The sequence below is a fragment of the Myxocyprinus asiaticus genome, chromosome 36 (genome assembly GCF_019703515.2).
Source record: "Myxocyprinus asiaticus isolate MX2 ecotype Aquarium Trade chromosome 36, UBuf_Myxa_2, whole genome shotgun sequence".
NCBI classification, from domain to species: Eukaryota; Metazoa; Chordata; class Actinopteri; order Cypriniformes; family Catostomidae; genus Myxocyprinus; species Myxocyprinus asiaticus.
Window position 1 is genome coordinate 11,246,997 of NC_059379.1, and position 22,345 is coordinate 11,269,341.

Here is a 22,345-nt window from a genome sequence, read left to right on the forward strand (position 1 = left end):
GGACTGACGGGGTCATGACAGTTTGTGTGTGTGTTTTGTAGGCTATGGGACAATGGTTCAGTGGAATGCTGAGGATGAACATTATGGACTGCTATTTACTTTGGCCCCGGACTGTTAAACTTTTAACTGCACCCAATTAAACAGAGTAGAAGGACACACTGCAGGGCATCTCAAACAAATACATGCACAAACACAGGAACACATACCGAAAGACACCAATATACTTACCATGGATTAGAAAAACTCATGCAGACTTCTTTTTCACAGACCGACATGCACATACCACACGCACAGAGCAGATGGCTATAATAGCTTTGTGTTGTGGGCAGGTTAAGAGCGTGACCCTTGTCTGCCTGGCCGTTGACCTCTGTTTCCCTGTGGTTGGGTTTCAGCCATGTGCTTATTTTACACATAAAAACACCCTACTGCTGCCTTCACTATCCCAGTATGCAGTTGAATGTCCTTGAAGTTGCAGAGTCAAGCAGAGAGGCCATTTAACTTCCCCTGAACTCAACCCATGGGATGTGTGGACATAACTGTTTAAAATAGCGTCTTGAATTGGTTTCTGTTTGTGTTTAGGTGTGTCTCTGTTGCTATTTTCAACCTCTGAAGCAATTTTAGACCTTTAAAATCGACCAAATGTTTTCCATGATCAATCTTTTTAAATATATATATATACAAAATACACATGCAAAACACAAATGTATTTTATTTTGTTTATAGTTATTATCAAGAAATGTTGCAGTGTGGTTGTTCTGTGGGGTTGCTAGGGCATTGTTAGCTGGTTGCTAGGGTGTTCTACTGTAGGTGATCGCTTACCAGCCCAAGTCAAACAAGCCCACACCCAAGTAAATGATATGCTGGTCCCTTGATTTTATTGGGGTCCCTCCTTCAACTTAAATCTATGGGATTTTTTGCAGATTTTATCATGCACCAGGAGAAAATTGTACGTCTAATTGCTTTGAAAAGTAATAGCACACTTTTCAACAAGCCAAACAATTTGAAGTATCATTCATGTTCAAAGCACAAACGAAGGGGGGCGGGTATCATACTGAAGTTTCAAATTTTTCTTTAAAGGTTTATTCAAATCCCTAACCCTAAGAATGAGCAATAATAATAGTAATGTTCTAAAGCTCTTTTTTAGTTCAGGTACTCTTAAAAGACATGAACTTATTTGTTTATGCAAGGGTTTCTAAGAAAGGTTGTGCCATGCTGTTGGACCTGTGTCCAGCCATAGCACAGCAAAAGGCCAAAACTGTCACTCTCTTTTGTTACATTTGTTTATGCTGAAAATGTTCTCTTCCACTCTCCATTCTCTCTCTCTCAGCCCCAGGGTATGCCCGCTTTTCAGGGAGTCTAGCCCCCACCTTCCTACCCATGAGCCCCCTGGATCACCATGGCAACAGCAGCGTACTCTATGGACAGCGTTTTTATGACACTCAGAAAGGTGAGTCACGTACCATTTCATCTGTCAAGCTACAATTAACAGTCTGTACATAAACATATTTGTGTGTTAAGTTTTAAATTGTGTATCATTACTTTTCTTTCTTTCCTCAGATTTCTATCTACGAGGCCTCCCTTCGCAACCGCACCTTCTCTCCACCAATCACAGCCTCCCACCACTATCTCGGACTGCCCCTGCCCATCTGCTGGAGTCCTGTAGTCGGGAGAGGGACTCTGGGAGCGCAGCTTCCCAAAAGAGCTCCAAAGAGACAGGTGTAGCGGAGCGAAGAGCAGCACCTGGAGGAAAAGAGAAAGAAAAGAGTAAACAAGACTCTAAGCAGGATCTCCAGCACCATGGTCCACCACTTCACACCCTTCATCACCACCACCACCAGCACCATCACTCCCAAAGCTTAGAAGAGGACCTCCGTCACAAAGGCGACCCCAAGCACCTTAGCTCCTGCCTGCTTAGCACGAAGACCCAGAATGGCTCTGACCAAGGGGCCACAGCCAGGGGCTCCCTGCCTAGTTGTGTAGGGCCAGGAGCCTCTGGTCTGGGTACTGGTCGGCAGCCAGGTGGGGAAGGTCACTGTTGTAAGGAGGGGGTCAGTGGAGAGATGCGAATTAGTGAGCCAACCTCAGAGTGTCTTCGCCACAGTGCCATGCTGGGCCATGCCCACCCAATGCCCTACTCAATGCCCCATCCCTTAGGCATTGGCTCTGCTGTGGGAGGATCTTGGCTCCATCCAAGTCATCCACACCATCACCATCCTCATCATCCCCAAACAGATCTCTTCTGCCCACCTCCCCCTGCCCCGCTCAACATGCCAAATGCTCAGGAAAAGAGCCTGGCTCCTGGAAAAGGCAGGGACTCTGAGGTGACAGGGCCTACCTTTGTGCCATCCGTGGGGCCACTGGGGGACAAAAACAATGGACCGTTCCAACTAGGGAACCCTCACTGCCAAGGTATAGGGGGTGGAATTGTGGCAGCTGGGGGAGGTGTTGGAGGAGGTGTGGGGAAAGAAACCAAAACTCCTGAGAGGAGTAGCAGTGGAAGTCGAACAGCTCCACCTGCGCCTCCCCACATGCCTCCTCCTAGTAGCTGCCAAAGAAAATCTTCCCAACAGCAACATGCATATGGTAAAGCAGACAAGAGCTCAGAGTGGCCCCCCGGCCCACTTTCACGCACACACGGGGTTCAGCACAGTCATAATCAGCATTCCAATTCGGTTCGGTCATGTAGCTTGGACAGCAATGAGGAATCAGATACCTTTCGTCCTTCTCTTCCACTGGGGACGAAGGGTGGCCACCAAGCTAAGAGTAGCATATATGCCAGCACTCCACCATTTCGGGACTGTTCTCATTCAGGTCTATCAAACAGGGCTTCTTCTGAAGGTAAAGGTGGAACTGAAAGTGAGTGTAGTCTTCAGAGAAACAGTCAGAGAGTTGCACGGATACGTCATCAGCAGCATGGTAACAGGGGCAGCACTGGTGGGCTGGAGCCTAGCGACAGTGCACAAGAAAAAAGTACTACAGAATACAGCAGGCATCAGACTGGCACTCATCCCTCCTGGGAAGTGCGAGGACACCAGACTCGGTCAGATGAAGAACAGCACAAGACGTTCAACTCTCTGGGTGCCAGCTCCCAGACTTCCCGTGGGGACCAAGGGCCTCTTCAACCCTTGACGTCCCCACAGGAGTCCACATTGGGGCCCCAAGGACCTGAAAGCAATGCCATGAGGAATCTGATGAAGTACAGCAGCCAGCAACCACTGCTGTTCTCTCAGAAGAGCCCGTTTGGTGGCTTGGGCTGCCTCAAGCAGGGGGCAGCTCCTGGGGAAAGGAGTGAGAGAAATTACAAAAGTTCGAGCTGTGCTCTACAAGAGGCGAAGCAGATTCTGCCCCCCAGGAGAGCTTCATCATCTGGGGAGAACGAGCATTCAGAGCGAGTGGGCAAGGACTCCGGGGAAGCTCAAGGGGAGGGAGAGGTACGGCAGCCCCCTGTGGGGATAGCAGTGGCCGTTGCCAGGCAGAGAGAGCCCCTGTGCCGCCTGTCAGATGGGCATCCCACCCACAGCCACCAAAGCAGAGTGATGCCCAGCATGAAGGGTAAGCGACTGCCAGCAGGATGTCTGGTGTGTGTGTATGGGTGTGTGTTCTAACAAGCTATATATAATTTATCAGTATACTGGCAACTATTGGAAATTGAAGTGTGATCTCCAATTATTTTTGGTTGTCGTATAGTTATCAACATGGTAATCATTTCAGATATTTTCTCTAGGTGTAATCTTGCCATATTCAGTGCTTTAAGGTTTACAGTGATTGCCAAAATGCTCTTAAATCTTCAGTACAATGTAAAATATCTGCTCCAATGAGCACATGCCAAGATTGCATGAACGTAGGTGGACAACTAACAGCCTGTTTAAAATACTAATTCAATAGCCCAGTTGAAACACCTTGGCTGTGTCCAAAATCTGAAAAATGCTTCCTTCTTAGGCAGTATACTAATGTAGGAGGGCATCAAGACATGTCTGAATCCAATGTCTGTGTAACATACTGTCCATTGAGGTTCTTCCATCTGGCAATTTTTGAAGACAGCATTGATGTATCCATCTCTGCCTAATATTTTGGTTAACATAATTAAATGCTGTCTGATCAATGTATGATTCACTTTCCACTGAGAAAAAACCATTGTAGTCATTAAATATTCACTTGGTTATCTCTAAACCTCACTTAAATCTGTTCAAGATCACAAAATGTGATGTTATGGCGCCTTGGAAGGCAGTCTGAAGCCTTAAAAAATGCCTTCTTATTAAAACGCTGTCTCTCAAGTCATTTACTGACTGGGCAGGAACATTTTGGACACAGCCCTCAAGACTTTTGGCACTGGACAGTCTTGGGTATTTGATGAATGGTGGGTTTCCAGATTGTGGTACTGAACTGCTCTCTGTTAGGTGTTGGATGCCCCATGTATCCGCTGGATCAGGATATGGATAAGGAACGAAAACGAGTTTGTGAGGAACAACTTGGACTTCCTCAGTTCGACAGAGAGAGAGAGCTCCTCCTCAGGTATGACTGTTAGGTAACTCTTAATACAACACTGAACTGTATACATTTACAACACTGCTATGATAGAATCCTTGGCCATAACATATACATTTTGAAATCATTTATGTATTAGAAGTCTAGCATGCAGATATTTGTGCTATGTTCTTATCATATTATATAGAATTGCTTTATTTACCATCATAAGTTCTATCTAAACAACGACCAGTCCTTTAATGAGTGAACCTGCAGAGTTAGCATGTTGCATTGTACTTTTAATCCCTTAGAGGGTAACATTTTGCTATTTTTATTGCTTCCCTTCAGGGAAAACAAAGACAGAGTTGAGTTTACCAGGATCCACCACTCCAGTAGTTGCCATGGAGATCTGACCTCGCACCTTATTATGCCAGGCAGTAGCCAACTAGGCACTGAGTCATCTGCTCATGCCCACTCCGCCCATCATCACTGGATGCCTCGGACAGGAAGTCCCTCCCTTTGGATGGGACACTCCTATGGTGAGCTAAACCCATTCTGTTTGTACTGTTTTTATGTTATTAGATGACATCCTTCAAAGTCTTTTTGAATAGACAAATAATAATACTACATGTGATAGGTTTACAAGTTTTGTTTAATTAGTTTTACCCTCCTGAATTATCGATTGAAAATCAAGCCTAAATCTTGAATCGTTGAGCAGCATTCTCTGTCTCTGTTCAGGTCTCAGTCATGCAGCATTGCACCAGAACCTGACTCCAGGCTTCTCCACAACCATGCCCAGCCCCTTGCAACCAGTTCTGCCTCTCCCTCAGGATCCTTCCACCGCCCTGGTGGTACTGCCTACCGAACCAGCAGCCCACCCTGCCACCCATCACCTTGGTAAATTACCAAAAATGTGTGATTGTAACAATGTTATGGTTTGAAGGTACTTTCGATTTCACTGACAATATTTAAAAATACGAAGTCCGTAATATTGTACTGTAGTAATAAATGGTTTTTTTAAGTGGCTATGTTTTGAAAATTTTGTTTTGTTTTGTTTTGTTTTGAACAGTTGAGTCAGGTTTCCGTCTTTCCGAACTTTTTTAAGTGAATGACTAGTATTTTACATTGTATTTGTTGTTAATAGTTTTAAGGTGTAAATTTGTTAATGAATACTCCTACTTTTGTGTGGATAACTTGAAACAGACTTGTGAAAGGGCATTAACAGCCTTCCAGTTACAACAATTACAGCTTACAATTGTGACTGCCACCCCCTGTAATCAGTGGTCAGTCTGTCCAGTTGTTCTATTTCAGAATTGCACTGAATTCCTCCCCCCTGAGACTCATGTCCCTCCCTCCTCCGATTCAATCTCGTCCCCTCTCCACCCCTGTATCATTCTGTAATCTTTGTTGGGAAATGCTTCACTTAGCCAAGCAGGCATTTACACCACATTGTAGTATGGACTTAATGGGAATAGTTTCACAAGCGGCCCTAATGCACACTCTGAATGCGAAAAGTGGAATTATTCAAACAATTTAAACAAATTATCATTTCAAGTAGATAGCTTGTGTATTTGACTTTGTGTGTGCGTGGTGGGGAGGAGGGCGTATGCATAGATAAGCGTGTGCGAGTGAGAGAAATGGAGATCTAAAGTCACTGTGTGGGTGTACAGTACGTTTAAGGGTCTGTTGATTCTGATTAAATTTGTATGAATATGTCAGTGTTTGCATGGGTTTGCACGTGAGGTGGTGAATGGCACAAGAAAAGTAACCATTTAGAGATACAGATGAGTGTTTGGTTCCCTGTCTGTCACTCACTCACTCAATGTTGTGTTGATGTAGTGACACTAGGGGTTTCATCTTGAGAGCCCCAATCACCTTTGCTTAAAATAGAAAAGGCCAATGAGAATTGGCGAGTGGAATTTGCGTGCCACTCTCCGCCCCGGACATACGGGTATAAAAGGAAATGGCATGCACCACTCATTCAGATTTTTCTTCGGAGCCGAATGCATGCTTGTGTTCGTCCTCTCACCTTTCGCTTACGCTGCTGGATTTTACGACGCATATCAGCGGTCACCCTCGCACGGTCGAATGTTGTGCTTCCCCTGGGCGTTTCGGCAGCTGAGTCTACGGGTGCTAAAAGAGTATATTCAAAAGAGCATATTTCCTTCTAAAAGAGCTTGCGCAAACGCTTGCCGTCTTTTTAAAGATGTCCTTCCACGTTTTCGCTACTGGATGTGGCCGTTATCTCTCCCCTCCGGACAGCCATGAAATCTGTCTCGAGTGCTTGGGGTGCCAGCACGCTGAGGCAGTTTTCATGGAAGGGTCATATTCTCATTGCGAGAACATGCCCATGAGAACGTTGCGGTTGCGGTTGCAGTCGCATTTCGGCCACGGCTGCTCCCCAGCCTGGTCCGTCCTGGGCTGATGCTCAGTCGGCCAGGTTGGCAAGCACTGCAGGCGATCTGGATGTGGACATGGGAGCGTTTCCACTGGCTCAACCCCCGTGGACCTCCCATCCCCCATCCCCCAGCACACTCGTTCTATCCAGAAGTGGTGTCGAGTGATGCAGGAGGCCCACCTCAGGGTGGATTTAATGTGTCGTTCGCGGCTCGTGACAAGGATGAGCTTTCGGTCGCAGCATCGGAGGGTGGACTTCTGCTATCAGAAGTGATCAAATCTTCTGAGCTCCCGCCCACGGGTGGTAGAGCACAGGATGAAGTGGACGCTGAGATGGCAGCCATGCTTGCCTGGGCAGCTGCGAACATCAGGCTAAAGTGGAACCCTCCACCCTGCCCTGAGCATTTGCGGCTGGATGATTGGTTTCTGGGCTCGGAGCATGACTCACGGCCGCGCCCTGCTCCGCCCCGCCCCAGTGCCTTTCTTCCTGGAAGTGCATGAGGAGCTAACAAAGTCATGGAAGGCACCTTTTTCTGCCCGTACATGCTTCGCGGGCTCGTCCACTCTGACTACCCTTGATGGCGGAGTAGCTAAGGGATATGTCGAGCTTCCCCAGGTAGAGCGCGCCGTAGTGGTGCATTTATGCCTGCAGGGTGCAGCCACCTGGCGTGACCGACCAAGGCTCCCATCCAAGGCCTGTAAGTTCTCTTCCTCTTTAATGACGAAGGCTTACAAGGCCGCGGGTCAGGCCGCTTCTGCCCTGCATGCCATGGCCATCCTGCAGGTCCGTCAGGCCAAGGCACTGAAATATCTGAATGATTATGCCTTTATTAGTGGTCGGCTGATATATCGGCAAGGCCGATATATCGGCAAGGCCGATAAATCGGCCGATATTCTGACTTTTTTAATTATCGCATCGGCCGATAAATTTTCCTGTTTGGCCGATTTTTTTCTTGAGGATGCCGAAAATCGCCTGCTTGCATGTGAAGCAACTGAGACATGTAAACGACCAGTCACGGTTCATTTTGTTGTTACGTGCCATTGTGTTACTACAATAATAGACCGGTGTGCAACACAGTCTCATTTAAACGATCTGTATACCAGAGCCGCGGCAGATGCGATTGAGCTCATAATGTTAAAGTGCTCGCCTGTTTCATTATTCCTCTCTCTCCTCAACAGTTCCCTGTAACTTTTAACTGTCTTGTCTAATGATAAAAAGGCAAATATCAATAAAACTAATATAATTTATACCGTCTGCTAATATGCACATATCTCGTTTAAACAGATGTAATAAACCAACCTCACAACTTGAGCAGATCCAGCATCCTGTGGAGCTCTCATATATCTTACTCTGAAGCATGTATTCTAACAGTCTCTCCTCAACATTTCCCTGTCACTTTTAACTTTCTTTTCTAATGATAAAAGGCAAATATTAATAAAACTTTTATTATATACCGTTTGCAAATATGCAGATATCTCGTTTAAACAGATGTTATTCACAAACCTTACGAAAATCCAGCGTTTTCTTCCGGTCGCGCCTTCCTTCATCTATGTAAGCACAGCATAGTTCTAGCGGGAAGACTAGCAGCTGTACATCATCGCACCATTAGCTAGGTAACTCCTAGCCAATCACATGTAAACCATTGCTTTATAAGTCTGCTCACAATCTATCACATTGCTGTTTCAGTGTGCTAACACGGCAACCTCCACCACCCCACCACCACCAGTCGAGTCCCATCCTGCACGGGGGTAGGCTTCTCGCCCCTGCATCCTATCTCCGGCAGGATATGATGGTTCCGAGTACTACAACTTCGGACGGGGCAGACGGGGCTTATGCCAAAAAGAGACATTACATTTCTGTGTTTATATTCATCAAATAAATGTCATCTTAAATTTCACTCAAGTCTGCAAGTCTTCCTGATAGAAAATATTTTCCTCTGAAGCACATATTCTATCAGCCAGAATCAAAACTTCAGGATCAGGATCAAAAGTTCCTCTGATTCACAAATCATGACAGTCAGTGGTCACAATCCAATCAAGTGATCCAGGCTTTTTAAACTGTCAGGAGATTGCTGCTGCTCGCTGGATCCGCACGAGCACGTGAGTGCAACCAAAGTCTTTTTAGATTCTAAAAAGAATCTTTAAAGATTCTTTTTTACAACATTTTGTGTGAAATTGAGTAAATATAGCACTAAATAAGAGTTTATATTTTTTTTCCCCCGCAATTTTATGTTTATGTTATTTACTATATTAAATTGTGTGATATATCAGCATTGTATCGGCCTATCGGCCACCCTGCTCTCTGGATATCGGTATTGGCCATTAAAAACCCATATCGGTCGACCACTAGCCTTTATGTGCTTTTTGGAGCGTCAAAGTTTTGGCAACCATTTACTTTTATTTGTATTGACCTACAGAGCTGAAACATTCTTCTAAAATGCATAATTTGTGTTCTGCAGAAGATAGAAAGTCATACACATCTGGAATTCATGAGGATGAGTAAATAATGAGAAAACCTTCATTTTGGGGTGAACTATTCCTTTAAGAAAGTAAATAAGGTACATTTTGATTTCATGTTAACTTTAAACCAAAAGAAAGTCTAGGGTCAGCTCATTGGCTGTGTCATTCTGTGCTGTAGTGTGCAATGCCATCTGAGCAAATTTAGGATGTGCTATACTATGCATCTCTGTATAGTTTTAAACTGTATCACTGTGCCTTGTCATGCCATGCCGTGCTATAGTATTGTATCACTATTATGAGAAGTGTGCTTTGATTTGTCTTTCCACCATATTATACTGTGCCTTGGCATGTTGTGCATGGTTGCATGGCTTTTTGCTGCATTGTGCTGTGCATTGCTGTCCGGTGCTGTGCTGTACGCCTCTGTTTGGCATTCCTCCTCCCCACACTGGCTGTGAAATTTAATTAGCTCTCTGCTCCTTAGCGTCACACTCCCCTTTCTGCAACAAAGAAGGGAAGTGCATCCACTGGATCCCTCCCTAGGGAAGCATAACCCTGTCCCAGTAATCTTTCCCAAACAAAGGTCCCTGCCATACATCAGGGAAGGAGGGGTGGGGAATGAGCATCATGCAAAACCGAATGGCTGAAAGAAAAACATATTGTGTTGAAATTTCTGTGGGCTGAGGCTCAAGGCTAAGACTAAGTGCTTTGCACAGCTGCACTTCATCCCTCTACACGTTCTCTCTCTCTCTCTCTCTCTCTCTCTCTCTCTCTCTCTCTCTCTCTCTCCTCTCCCCCGCTCCCTTCCTCCATCCTTCCTATTTGGTCAGATTGGTTCACAAATGCCCCTCTCCTTCATAAGAAACTCAGATATTCTTGTTTAGAGTTTAAATGGCAAAACAGTGCATTTGCGAGGGTTGTCTCACTAGTATCACAAGTGACCTAGTTTTGCCAGACATTTGACTTGTGGTGCAAGGTCTGGTCCACATTGCAGCTTATTCTGGCCAAGAACCACCCACTGGAAGAGACCACTTGACTGGCATGTAAAGCAGCCAACCACAATTTGTTTTGTTTAACGGGTCATTTAGGGGCAGGTTTATCTGCAGTGGATTATATGACAATATTAGACAGGTGTGGGAGTCTCCTCAAATGGTTGAATGGAAAACACAGAAGAAAAAAAAATGCTGAAAATGTGTGTGGAATTTCTGTTTAAAATTTGGTTAATTTAAAAGTAATGACTGAGAAAACAAAATTGTGATTAACATTTTTATTGATTCACACAACCAACAAAGAAAAGTAAAACATACTGTATATATACATGTAATGCTTCCTTCATAAAATAAATAAAATAAAATAAAATAATAAATGGTCTATATATATATATATATATAATCTTACACTTTAAATGAAATAATACCAATTACACAATGCAAATTTCCCTTTTTTTCCACAAAATCAAATTAAATGTCACTCAAATCACCCTTTGTTCAAAATCAAATAACCTTAAATACCCTTTTTGATATTTTAACCCTTTAGGCGTTCTATACACTCACAGAAACATACACTTAACCAAAAATAACATCTTTTGGCATCAGTATTAAACATAAACCCTTACTTCCTCACGAAACTTAACCTTATTTACTTTGATCTATACCATAAACATCAATAAAATGTACACACAGTGGGCCCACACTCACACGAACACACACACACACAAACCGTTGCAGGCCTGTGTCGTAGCTAGCGTGCGGAGTGGCCTTCAAAACTTTAACTTGGCCACTTCACTCTTTTAGAGTAAACATGAGTACCTGAATCTCCTCGATGTCAGATAATCGAGCTCTCATTTGATTTCAGCTCTCACACGGGCTCACAGTCCTCCTCTCCAGCGAACTGCGATGAATCACATGCCGATATGATTCAGTCTCTCGGTCTCTTCTCACTGTCTGAATCCCTCATAGCCAGAGGACTTTTGAGTGTGTCTGGTGACTCAAAGAGCTATCTGGATTCTTCCACAGTGTCCAAATAAATCTCTCGATGACTAAAACACACTCATGCTTAGAATACAGTCTCTCTCTCTATGTCCATATGCAAACACTCTGTATGATCGCTGCCAGTGAACGATCACACCCGAAGTCTTCCTGATCTTTAATATCAAGTTCACTCAACAAAACAAAATGCTCTTCTGTGTTACCTCTTCTCAATATAACACAAATATACACTTTTGAAACAAACAATACCGTAACTTACATATTAATAATTTCTGTTCGCAACCATTCATCTCCGTTCTTAACACATATCTTCTCGTCTCTCTCCATAAATCGTGCTCTCTTGATTGACAGGTCAGGACGCTACTGAACATTCTGTACACATACAAACTGACCTCCCACATGTTCGCATCAGTACGTTTCACACAAACTATATACATTTTTGGGGTTTCCTGCAACGAGCCTTCCCATGAGCTCTTGTTTCTTTTACCGTAAATATCTTATTTAACTGTATTTTCCATAAAGTACAACCTCAAATTACACTTTATATCATACAGTTATTAGTCACAGATATTTTCAATAACAAACCCTCTTTATATTATACACATGATAATAAATCATTTCAACATGGTGCTATTATTTATGAACCCTATTTAACACAGGGTTACATACAGAATCACATTTAACCCCTACTACCACCCCTCCTCCTCCCAATATATATATATATATATAATAATCACACACATCAATAACTACATCTCTTTTTCCACTGACCCACCCCAAGAGCCCTCCAAGAATTCAAAATATTTGGCCCATTTCCCATGGTCTTCAAGATGACCCTTCTTCGAAAGCCGCCACCCTCCCCATCTCCGAGCACCACTCCTGAAATGGGGGTGCTCCAGCCGACTTCCATCCCCTTAAAACAACTTGTCTGGCGATCATGACACTGGTTAGGACCCAATTTTTGTATCTGTTTATTCTCTATATTGATGACCACCCCATCGCCTAAAATACAGAGTCTGGGGCAAAATGAAATTTGAGTGCCCAATACGTCACACATAAATCTCTGAACCTTCAACCAAAATTCTTGGATCTTAACACACCACCAAAAAACATGGGTTGTGTCTCCAAATTCTGATTGGCATTGCCAGCAGGTGGGTGTCTAGAGGGTGTCCAATAGAATCTATGTAAAATCTTGAATTGCATAAGGTGCACCCTTGCATCTCTAGATGCAGACTTGATGTTTTTTTAGAATCCTAGCCCACACTTCCTCCTCCAATACCAAGTTTAAATCTTTCTCCCATAATCTCTTGATAGAAGTTAAAGTTCCATCCCCCAGACCCTGAATTAGCAGGGAGTAATACACTGATGCCTCATGACCTTTTCCAAAGTAATCACCACTCCCAGAGTATCTGCCGCTTTAGGGGGGTGTATGCTACTCCCAAAAATAGTACAGAGCAGGTGGCGCAGCTATAAATACCTAAAGAACTGAGATCTAGGAATCACATAATGTTGAACCAAATTTTCAAAGGATCTCAACACTCCACTCTCATATAGGTCACCGAGTGTATTAACCTCCCTCACAATCCACTCTGACCAGCAGAAAGGGGACTTATTAATACATAATTTTGGGTTCAGCCATATGCTCGAGGCAACATTTAAATAAATGTCTGAATTAAACACTCTTGACACTTTTGTCCATATCGAGTGCAAATGTGAGATAATGAGGTGTAACTTCTCCGGTTAGTTTGATAGAAAGGCTTTGCAATGGTGAAATAGGGGCAAGAACTTCCTGTTCAATACAAAACTAGGGAGGGGCTCTCTCAGGTGGAAGCGACCAATGAGCCAAATGTATGAGACCGAATGCATAATCATAAAACAAAATCTTGGGTAGGCCTAACCCACCTTTGTCAATCGGCCTATGCAATTTACTGAAATGTAATCTGGGACGTTTACCATTCCAAATCAAGGAATTCGCTATGCTATAAAACTGCTTGAAATAAGAAAGGGAGACATCTGTAGGGAGGGACTGTAGCAGGTAGTTGAATTTTGGAATACAATTCATTTTAATAATATTAACCTTCCCAATCATAGATAAATGTAATGAAGCCCACTGGCCCACATCGCTCGAAAACCTTTTTATTAAAGTGTCAAAATTAACTCTAACTAAATCAAACAAATTTGCTGGGAATAAAATATCTAAATACTTAATGCCCTGTTTGGGCCACTGGAAGGCGCCTGGCTGAAAAGCTGTTACCAGGCAGTACGCTGTCAGAGCCAAAGCTTCGGATTTAGACCAAACTCTGTATCTCGAGAACATTGAAAAGGGATTAATAATTCTGTGGAGGCAAGGCATAGATCTAGTAGGGTCGGAGATGAATAATAAAATATCATCTGTGTAAAGCAAAAGCTTATGTGCCACACCTCCCACCACAAACCCTGGAAAATCAACCTCTTTCTTATCGCAGCTGGTAATGGTTCCAGGACAAGATAGAACAATAATGGGGAAAGAGGGCAACCCTGCCGGGTGCCCCTATCCAGAGTAAAATAATCTGAAATTAATCCATTAGTTTGTACCGCCGCTACCGGGCGTCTATAAAGTAACTTAATCCAACCAATAGAAGTATTCCCGAACCCATACATTTCCAAAATCTTAAAAAGATAATCCCATTCTACCATATCAAACACCTTTTGAGATGGCAGCGACCGGAGTCTGATCATTCACCACTGAACGCATGATATTGATGAAACGCCTAATGTTATCAGAAGAGCTACGGCCCCGAATAAACCCCACCTGATCTATATGTATAAAAGATGTCATAACTTTACTTAATCGGTTAGCCAAAATTTTGGACAATATTTTTCCATTCTTTAATGATTCCGTATAAACTTCTAGCAAGAGTGGAGCCAGTTCTGTAGCATAAGATCTAAAAAACTTAGCGGCAAAGCCATCTGGCCCCTTAATTACCTCGCCAAGGTCCTCCAAGTTTATCTCAGAATCAAGATAATTTTTTTTGCTCAGTCATCAGTTTAGGGAGATCTAATGGTTCCACAAAGTTTCTAATATTCTCATCAGTAGATGAAGACATGGAACTATAGAGATCATGGAGAAAGCAAAATTAAATATACACTCACCGAGCGAGTGAGTTTTTGGATCACTATGGTCCTAATATAGTGCCCAACTTCTGTCAGCTCGAACCAGTCTGGCCATTCTCTGTTGACCTCTCTCATCAACAAGCCGTTTCCATCCACAGAACTGCCGCTCACTGGATGTTTTTTGTTTTTGGCACCATTCTGAGTAAATTCTAGAGACTGCTGTGCATGAAAATCCAGGAGATCAGCAGTTAGAGAAATACTCAAACCAGCCCTTCTGGCACCAAAAGTCATGCCACAGTCAAATTTTTTTCCCATTCTGATGGTTGATGTGAACATTAACTGAAGCTCCTGACTCTGCATGATGTTATGCATTGCACTGATGCAACACAATTGGCTGATAAGATAATCAGATGAATAAGTTGGTGTAAAGGTGTTCCTAATAAAGTGCTCGGTGAATTTACAGTTTTGTTTGTTCATATCTAGTTAACTTGCTACTAAGTGCCTCAACCAACAGTCTCATATCTTTCAAAGATTCGATGCCACTAACCTGACAAGCCTTGGCAAATCCATTGATTAGTTCTTCCTCAAAAGTTATGTCAACCCTGTATCTTAAAAAAACATGACTTTGTTTCCAGACTGACTGCTAAAAAAAAACTTGTACTCTTACTCCTGAAAGTTGTGTAAAGTCAGCCAATCAGACTGGATCTGAAAATTTCAGCCAGCTCAGATGGCTAAGGCTGAAGCTATGAGTGATCTTAATGCTTCTAAATTTGCCCTTCTCAAGAATTTGTCTGTGGGTACAAAGTTTTGGGTACCCATCACCTAACCCTTATTAGAGGCATTATAACCCAACCCAAGCTCTTGTGAATGAGTGGGACATTTGGGAGACCATTGCCCGTTCTCAGCATGCTGTCAGGCAGGGCTTGTCAGAAGAGCAACATTCATGTGACAGTTTGAGACAGCGCTGCTGAATTGTCTTGATTTAGCACTGCAGCGTGTTGGAGCCAGTGTTCAGGCAAGTGTGGCTGGTGAGCTCACCGGTGACCATCATTTTGCATTCATCCACTGAGGTACGACTGGCCTTACAGTGAGTGCAAGTGACAGACGATGCAAAGAGGAAGCGTTTTGCATACACTGTCTGCCTATGGATTGAGTAAGCTTCATTTCGGCCTCTATGCAGAGATGAGGAAAGAGATGTGGAAATGTGAGTATGTGAGTTCTTGCCTTGGTGATGGAGGATGACATTTTGGAAGGGAAAAAAAAAGGAGTGGAAGAAGGACAGAAGAGGAATCTTATAGCCGTAAATCAATAGGTCTTCATAGCGATAAGTGCGACTTGCCTTAAGGATAGAGAAGAACCTTTGTTAATTTTTTTTTCATTCCTTTCTCCTTCCCTCTCTCTTTCTTCAACACATGCTCTCTCATTCTCTGTAGATGTAATGGAGCAGCAGGGATTGTGGCCCTCCGTTTATGGAGCCCGAGGGCCCACCTCACACATGCAGCATCCTGCTGTCTATTCTCGATCCCAGTTTCTACGGCAACAGGAACTCTATGCGCTGCAGCAGCATCAGCACCAGCAGCATCGTGCAGCGCAGGTGATGGAGCTAGTGCACAGACACAGTCACTCACAGGTAACATACAGACATACTCACACTAAAGTTACACCTGACAACACCTACATGAGTGCGTACATAAAAGCTGCACATTCAGCATATGCACTCATACCCATCAGGGTTATTATAGTTTTGAAAATATCAAATATCAGGGAATGTTTACCTGGAAATTCCCTGGAAATATCAAGGTAATTTTATATTGTGTTTCTCAGGTCTGGAAAAGTCATTTAAATTAATATAATTTGAAGAATCATGGAAAGCCCATGGGAATTTTGGTAACTCTTTAAAATAATGTTACATTTGTTAACATTAATTAACAACATTAGTTAACATGAACTAACAATGAACAATAATTTTACAGCATTTATAATCTAATTAATGTTAATTTTAACATATACTAACAATTTTTTTTTAAATCAAAAGTTGTATTTGTTAAAGGGATAGTTTACCCAAAAATGAAAATTCTCTCATCGTTTACTCCCCCTCATGCCATCCCATATGTGCATGACTTACTTTTTTCTGCAGAACACATACAAAGATTTTTAGAAGAGTATCTCAGCTCTGTAGGTCCATACAATGCTATCGAATGGTTGCCAACATTTTAAAGCCCCAAAATAAAAGTAATCCATAAGACTCCAGTGGTTAAATCGATATCTTCTGAAGTGATTTGATAGGTGTGGGTGAGAAACAGATCAATATTTTAATAATTGCTTTTGCCATATATTCTCCTCCCTGGCCAGTATGGGGCGATATGCAAGAAGAAGCAAATCACTAAAAACAAAAGATGAAGGACTTAAATATTGAACTGTTTCTCACCTACACCTATCATATCACTTTAGAAGATATGGATTTAACCACTGGAATCTTATGGATTACTTATATGCTGTGTTTATGTGCATTTGGAGCTTAAAAATGTTGGCACCCATTCACTTGCATTGTATGGACCACAAAGCTGAGAAATTCTTCTAAAAACCTTTGTTTTTGTTCAGCAGAAGAAAGAAAGTCATACACACCTGGCACGGGGTGGCAGGTGCCACCCTAAAAATGAGCTTTGCCACCCCAACTCGGACCCCGCTCATGTCCTGGAGATGGTGCGCAACGGCTTAACCCATCCATGTCGCGCATGGTCATTAACCACGTTCCACCCATGTCTGGAAGAACACACCAACATTCTGCCTCAGTAGATGAAGCCCCCTCCCCCCCCCCCGCTCAGCCGCAAGACAACACCGTACAACCCCCCAATCCCCGTCAGACGAACTTACTGGATGCCACCCCTTACTCGACTCTTGTCACCCCTGGCAAAAAATCCTGGACACGCCCCTGCCGGGATGGCATGAAGGTGAGTAAGTGATGAGAGAATTTTTATTTTTGGGTGAACTATCCCTTTAACATTAGTTAATGCACTATGAACTAACATGAACTAACAATGAACAATTGTATTTTTACTAACCAACATTCACATTAATTAATAAATACTGTAAAAAAATATATTGTTCATTGTTAGTTCATGATACCTAATGCATCAACTTATGTTAACAAATATTACTTATTATATAAAGTGCTACAAAAATTTCTATAGTCAATATACATTTTTCTAGTTAGGCTCTAAAGTAATTTGTCAGCTAGAAATTGTCCCTCTTTAATGTAATAGAATAAAAAAATAAAATAAAATAATTTTTAATCCTTATTCACAAATCATTAATGTAAAAAAATGTGTTTTCATCCCCCACAAACTGTTCCATCTGCCAATGATGACACACAACATTTTATCAGAAAATGCAACAAGTAAACTGTGATTGGTTGTTTTTCTTGTCAGTCAGACAGCTGCCATATCTTAATGGGTCTTTCTTTTTGACAGGATACACTGTTAGTATAAAGTCAGGCTTGACCATCTAAAATAGATTAAATATACAAAAACTAGTCCTTTTATCTGTAATTTTACTGAGTTTTCATTTATTATTTTAGTGCATGTTTATAGTTTCAGTTTAGTTTTCATTATTTTGAAAACTCACATTTTTATTTGATTTTAGTTTGTTTTATTTCATTTTTAAATATGAAAATATTTTTTCACTGCTAGTATTTGTCACATTTTTTTTGTCATTAACGATAATAACCTTGATACCCATACAGTTAGATACATTTCCTCATACCACTCGCAGGGTGATTTCCCAATGGCTATTACTCTACTGAAGCCCAGTGTCTTTCATCGTGCCTACCCAGGGCACCCTGGTTGTGAAAATCCTGTTCTTCCTCTCAGAAATTCATAGCATTTATACCAAAAAGAACACGCAACTTTCATTTTTCAAAGCGCATTTTAATGTTGCAAGTTTGAAAGAGCAGGGCTCCGCTCAGGAATGGGGCAACATCAGGATTCAAGCTTTTATCTGCCTGCTTTTGTTCAAAGAAACAGAGCAGAATGCAAGTGAACAGAGGATCATTAGCACCCATTGTACTGCATCCCTAGTGCGTGTCCTTATGCAAGAGTACTGAGAAACCTGAAACGGCTGAATCATAACTAGCTCCATATTGTAGAAAAGTATCACTTTTTTTTAATAAATTCATTTCAGTGGTGAGAAAACAAGAAATTATTTAGGCATATAGAGTGTTAGACTCCCCACGTTGCTGTACTGTCAGCACTGTAAAGTCTTTAAGGTCAATAACATGGGTTGGATGTCTATTTTGCATTTCCTGTGTTTTCGCAGAGGAAACCTGAGGATTCAGATCCAGGCAGTTTCTCGTCTGAGCTCCGTACGACCAAGCACTCTAAGCCTTTCTCTGTTGGCCCCTCAACTAAACCGCCCCCCATCTCCTCGTCCCTGGGGGGCTGTGCCTCTCGTCTTTCACCCTGCTGTCGCTCACCTGCCCCACGGTCCCACCTCAAGAGTACACCCTGCACGCCCTGTCCTGAACCAAGCCCAGCCGTGACTGCCCCTCGTTCCCCGGCGCTGAGCCCCCACGCAGCCCCCCACCACCTGCCAAAACCTGCCGAGTCCCAGGACAAGAGGGGAGAGGGGCAACCGCCCCAGGACTACCCTCAGTCGCTGGAGCCTGGTGAGTGAGAAAATTGCTCTCATTGTTTATGTTACCAGCTACAATTTTTCTTTGCACTGAAACTCTTAAAATATAATGCTTATATCCCAAAAAGTAGAGGAATGAACTTAAAAATTTGTAAAATAATGGTTGCGACATCCCTGATATGCTAAGTGTTTGAATCATAAATAATTGCCATCAAATGGTAAAAAGGCACCTAACTTTGAAAAAGAAAAAAGAAAGAAAGAAAAGCAAAGAAGAAATTAAAGCAGAGTAGTGCTTTCTCTCGTTCGCTCTCTACCTCTCCCAAGGCCCTCACATTTGGGGCAGAAAAACAGTGACTAGAGGAAAGAGGCTGGAACATTTCATTCTCAAGGTTAGGGTCTTGCCATCGCGCCTGGCTGAAGTGAAGGAGAGAAGGAAAAAGAAGAGAAGAGATGGAAGGATAGAAAAAAAGACCTTGGCCAGGGAAACTTGGGGACAGTCCAACAGAAGAGAAAGATAGTAGAGCACAGATAAGAAACAGTGGGCCTTTGAAGGACTTGTTGCCCTTTTATTAAGGAGGACAATCAGTCTGTTAATGTGAAAGAAAGTGTAAGCATATGTTTTTTGCTTTTGTTGTGTGTCTTTGCACAATTTAATCCATTTTTGACACCTTTGTTTGTGCAAGAAAGCATAGGGGAGCTGTCTGCTTGGACTGAGAGATACAGTACATATTGAATGCACATGGATATATTGATACATGATGGTTTTACAATATACAGGTGATTCTCACGAAATCTGTAAGATAATGTTCTGGTCATATTTAACGTCAAGACGATTAAAAAATATATATATATTTTCCATAAAGAAAATGGAGCCTTCTACATTAAGGTCCAGTAAGATTTTTTTTTTGCATTGTGACTTTATTTTCAGGATTTTTTTCAAATGTAAGTACTACTACATTTCAATGTAGTAGTACTAAATGTAAGTACAGTTCCACTGTGATGTATAAATATTTTACAGTTTAAACAATGTTTATGTTTTACATTGCAGTAATGAGAATATCATAATAACCATTGCTTTGTGGTAATGAAGATTTGTGGTAAAATGTGCATAATTTTCATGAAAATAATGTCACAATGTAACAAATCTTATTGGCCCCCAAATAGGCTTCATTTTCTTTATGCAAAATGTAATTTTCATATTTGTTTCTTTTGATTTTGGAGTAAAATAGGAACAGGACATTTTCTTGATAGGTTTCATGAAAATCACACATATAATTGAGCAACATTGTGAATATCGCAATGATTTTAATTTGTTTTAATTTGGCTATGTTTCCTAAAGAGTGTGCTATTAGACTAGTTTACATTAGACTTGCGATTCACATTAATGCCAGTGCTAAAACTGATTGTTAAATAGCATCTGTGTTAGAACTGACAAGTTTGATTTATAAAACTGCGAAACCATTCAAACTATCTGTTACAGTGAATCTATTCAAAACTCCAAATAAGCAATTAATTTTCTTCACCACTCTAAAATGTTCATACAAGTCCTCATGCGACATTGTTCATAGACTAAAATGTTTTAGCAAAAATATAAAAATACATGTTGGTAAATATTGCTGTTTAGCAATACATTTGAGCATATAAAGGAAAAATATTAAGTGTCAGTCATTCTTATGTTGAATTAGTAAAAAACAGTATGGAAAACATATCTTTAATTAGATTCAACAATATTTTTACGGTATTTTACTTGCATTAAACATGTTTTAATGTAGTTGACTACAATGGTTGTTTGGTCAAAATGATGGTTCCTCTGATTGAAATAAGACACCCTTTAAAAGCTATATGTATGAAATATACTGTGTGTGTGTATATATATATATATATATATATATATATATATATATATATATATATACAGTGCATTCAAAAAGTCTTCAGACCTTCACGTTTTGTTATTTTGCAGCCTTATGCTATAATGCTTTAAATTATTGTATTTTTTTCACATCAATCTACACTCCATACCCCAAAATGACAAAGCAAAAACCCGATTTTTGATAACTTTGCAAATGTATTAAAAAGAAAAAACTGAAATTTCACATTGACATAAGTATCCAGACCCTTAACTCAGTACTTAGTTGAAGCACCTTTGGCAGCGGTTACAGCCTCAAGTCTTTTTGGGTATGATGTGACAAGCTTTGCAACCTGGATTTGGGGATTTTCTGCCATTCTTCTCTGCAGATCCTCTTAAGCTCTGTCAGGTTGGATGGGGACCGTTGGTGGACAGCCATTTTTAGGTCTCTCCAGATATGTTCGATTGGGTTCAACACCGGGCTCTTGCTGGGCCACTCAAGGACATTCACAGAGTTGTCCCTAAGCCACTCTTGCATTGTCTTGGCTGTGTGCTTGGGGTCATTGTCCTGTTGGAAGGTGAATCGTTGGCCCAGTCTGAGGTCCTGAGCGATCTGGACCATGTTTTCATTAAGGATATCTCTGTATTTTGCTGCGTTCAGCTTTCCTTCAACCCTGACCAGTCAGCACGGTCCCTGCCGCTGAAAAACATCCCCACAGCATGATACTACCACCACCATGCTTCACCGTTGGGATGGTATTGCACAGGTGATGCAAGTGGTGCCTGGTTTCCTCCAGACATGATGCTTAGAACTGAGGCCAAACAGTTCAATCTTTGTTTCATCAGACCAGAGAATCTTGTTTCTTACAGTCTGAGAGTCCTTTAGGTGCTTTTTAGTGTCTTGCACTGAGGAGAGGCTTCCATCTGGCCACTTCTGCCATAAAGCCCAGATCGGTGGAGTGTTGCAGAAATAGTTGTCCTTCTGTAAGTTTCTCCCATCTCCACACATGACCTCTGGAGCTCAACCAGAGTGACCACTGGGTTCTTGGTCACCTCTCTTACCAAGGCCCTTCTTCCACAATTGCTCAGTTTAGCCAGGCAGCCAGCTCTAGGAAGAGTCCTGGTTGTTCCAAACTTCTTCCATTTAAGAATTATGGAGGCCATTGTGCTCTTGGGAACCTTCAATGCAGCCGAATGTTTTTGTAGCCTTCCCCAGATTTGTGCCTTGACACAGTCCTGTCCCTGAGCTCTGCAGGCAGTTCCTTTGACCTCATGGCTTGGTTTTTGCTCTGATATGTATTTTCAGCTGTAAGACCTTATATAGACAGGTGTATGCCTTTCCAAATCATGTCCAATCAATTGAATTTTCCACAGGTGGACTCCAATTAAAGTGTAGAAACATTTCAAAGATAATCCAGAGAAATGGGATGCTCCTGAACTAAATTTCAAGTGTCATAGCAAAGGGTCT

The 22,345-nt window shown here is 42.0% G+C and overlaps 1 protein-coding gene across 5 annotated transcripts in view; it reads left to right on the forward strand.

The window, feature by feature from the left end:
* LOC127426962 (BAH and coiled-coil domain-containing protein 1-like) overlaps positions 1 to 22,345 on the forward strand; it is a 136,051-nt gene that overhangs the window by 76,665 nt on the left and 37,041 nt on the right. For all 5 annotated transcript variants that reach the window (XM_051674191.1, XM_051674190.1, XM_051674194.1 and 2 more), the window contains exons 4-10: positions 1,328 to 1,447; positions 1,558 to 3,552; positions 4,398 to 4,512; positions 4,813 to 5,003; positions 5,203 to 5,361; positions 15,833 to 16,029; positions 18,714 to 19,062. In XM_051674191.1, the coding sequence (XP_051530151.1) occupies positions 1,328 to 1,447; positions 1,558 to 3,552; positions 4,398 to 4,512; positions 4,813 to 5,003; positions 5,203 to 5,361; positions 15,833 to 16,029; positions 18,714 to 19,062 (3,126 nt within the window). The remainder of the gene's footprint in view (positions 1 to 1,327; positions 1,448 to 1,557; positions 3,553 to 4,397; positions 4,513 to 4,812; positions 5,004 to 5,202; positions 5,362 to 15,832; positions 16,030 to 18,713; positions 19,063 to 22,345) is intronic.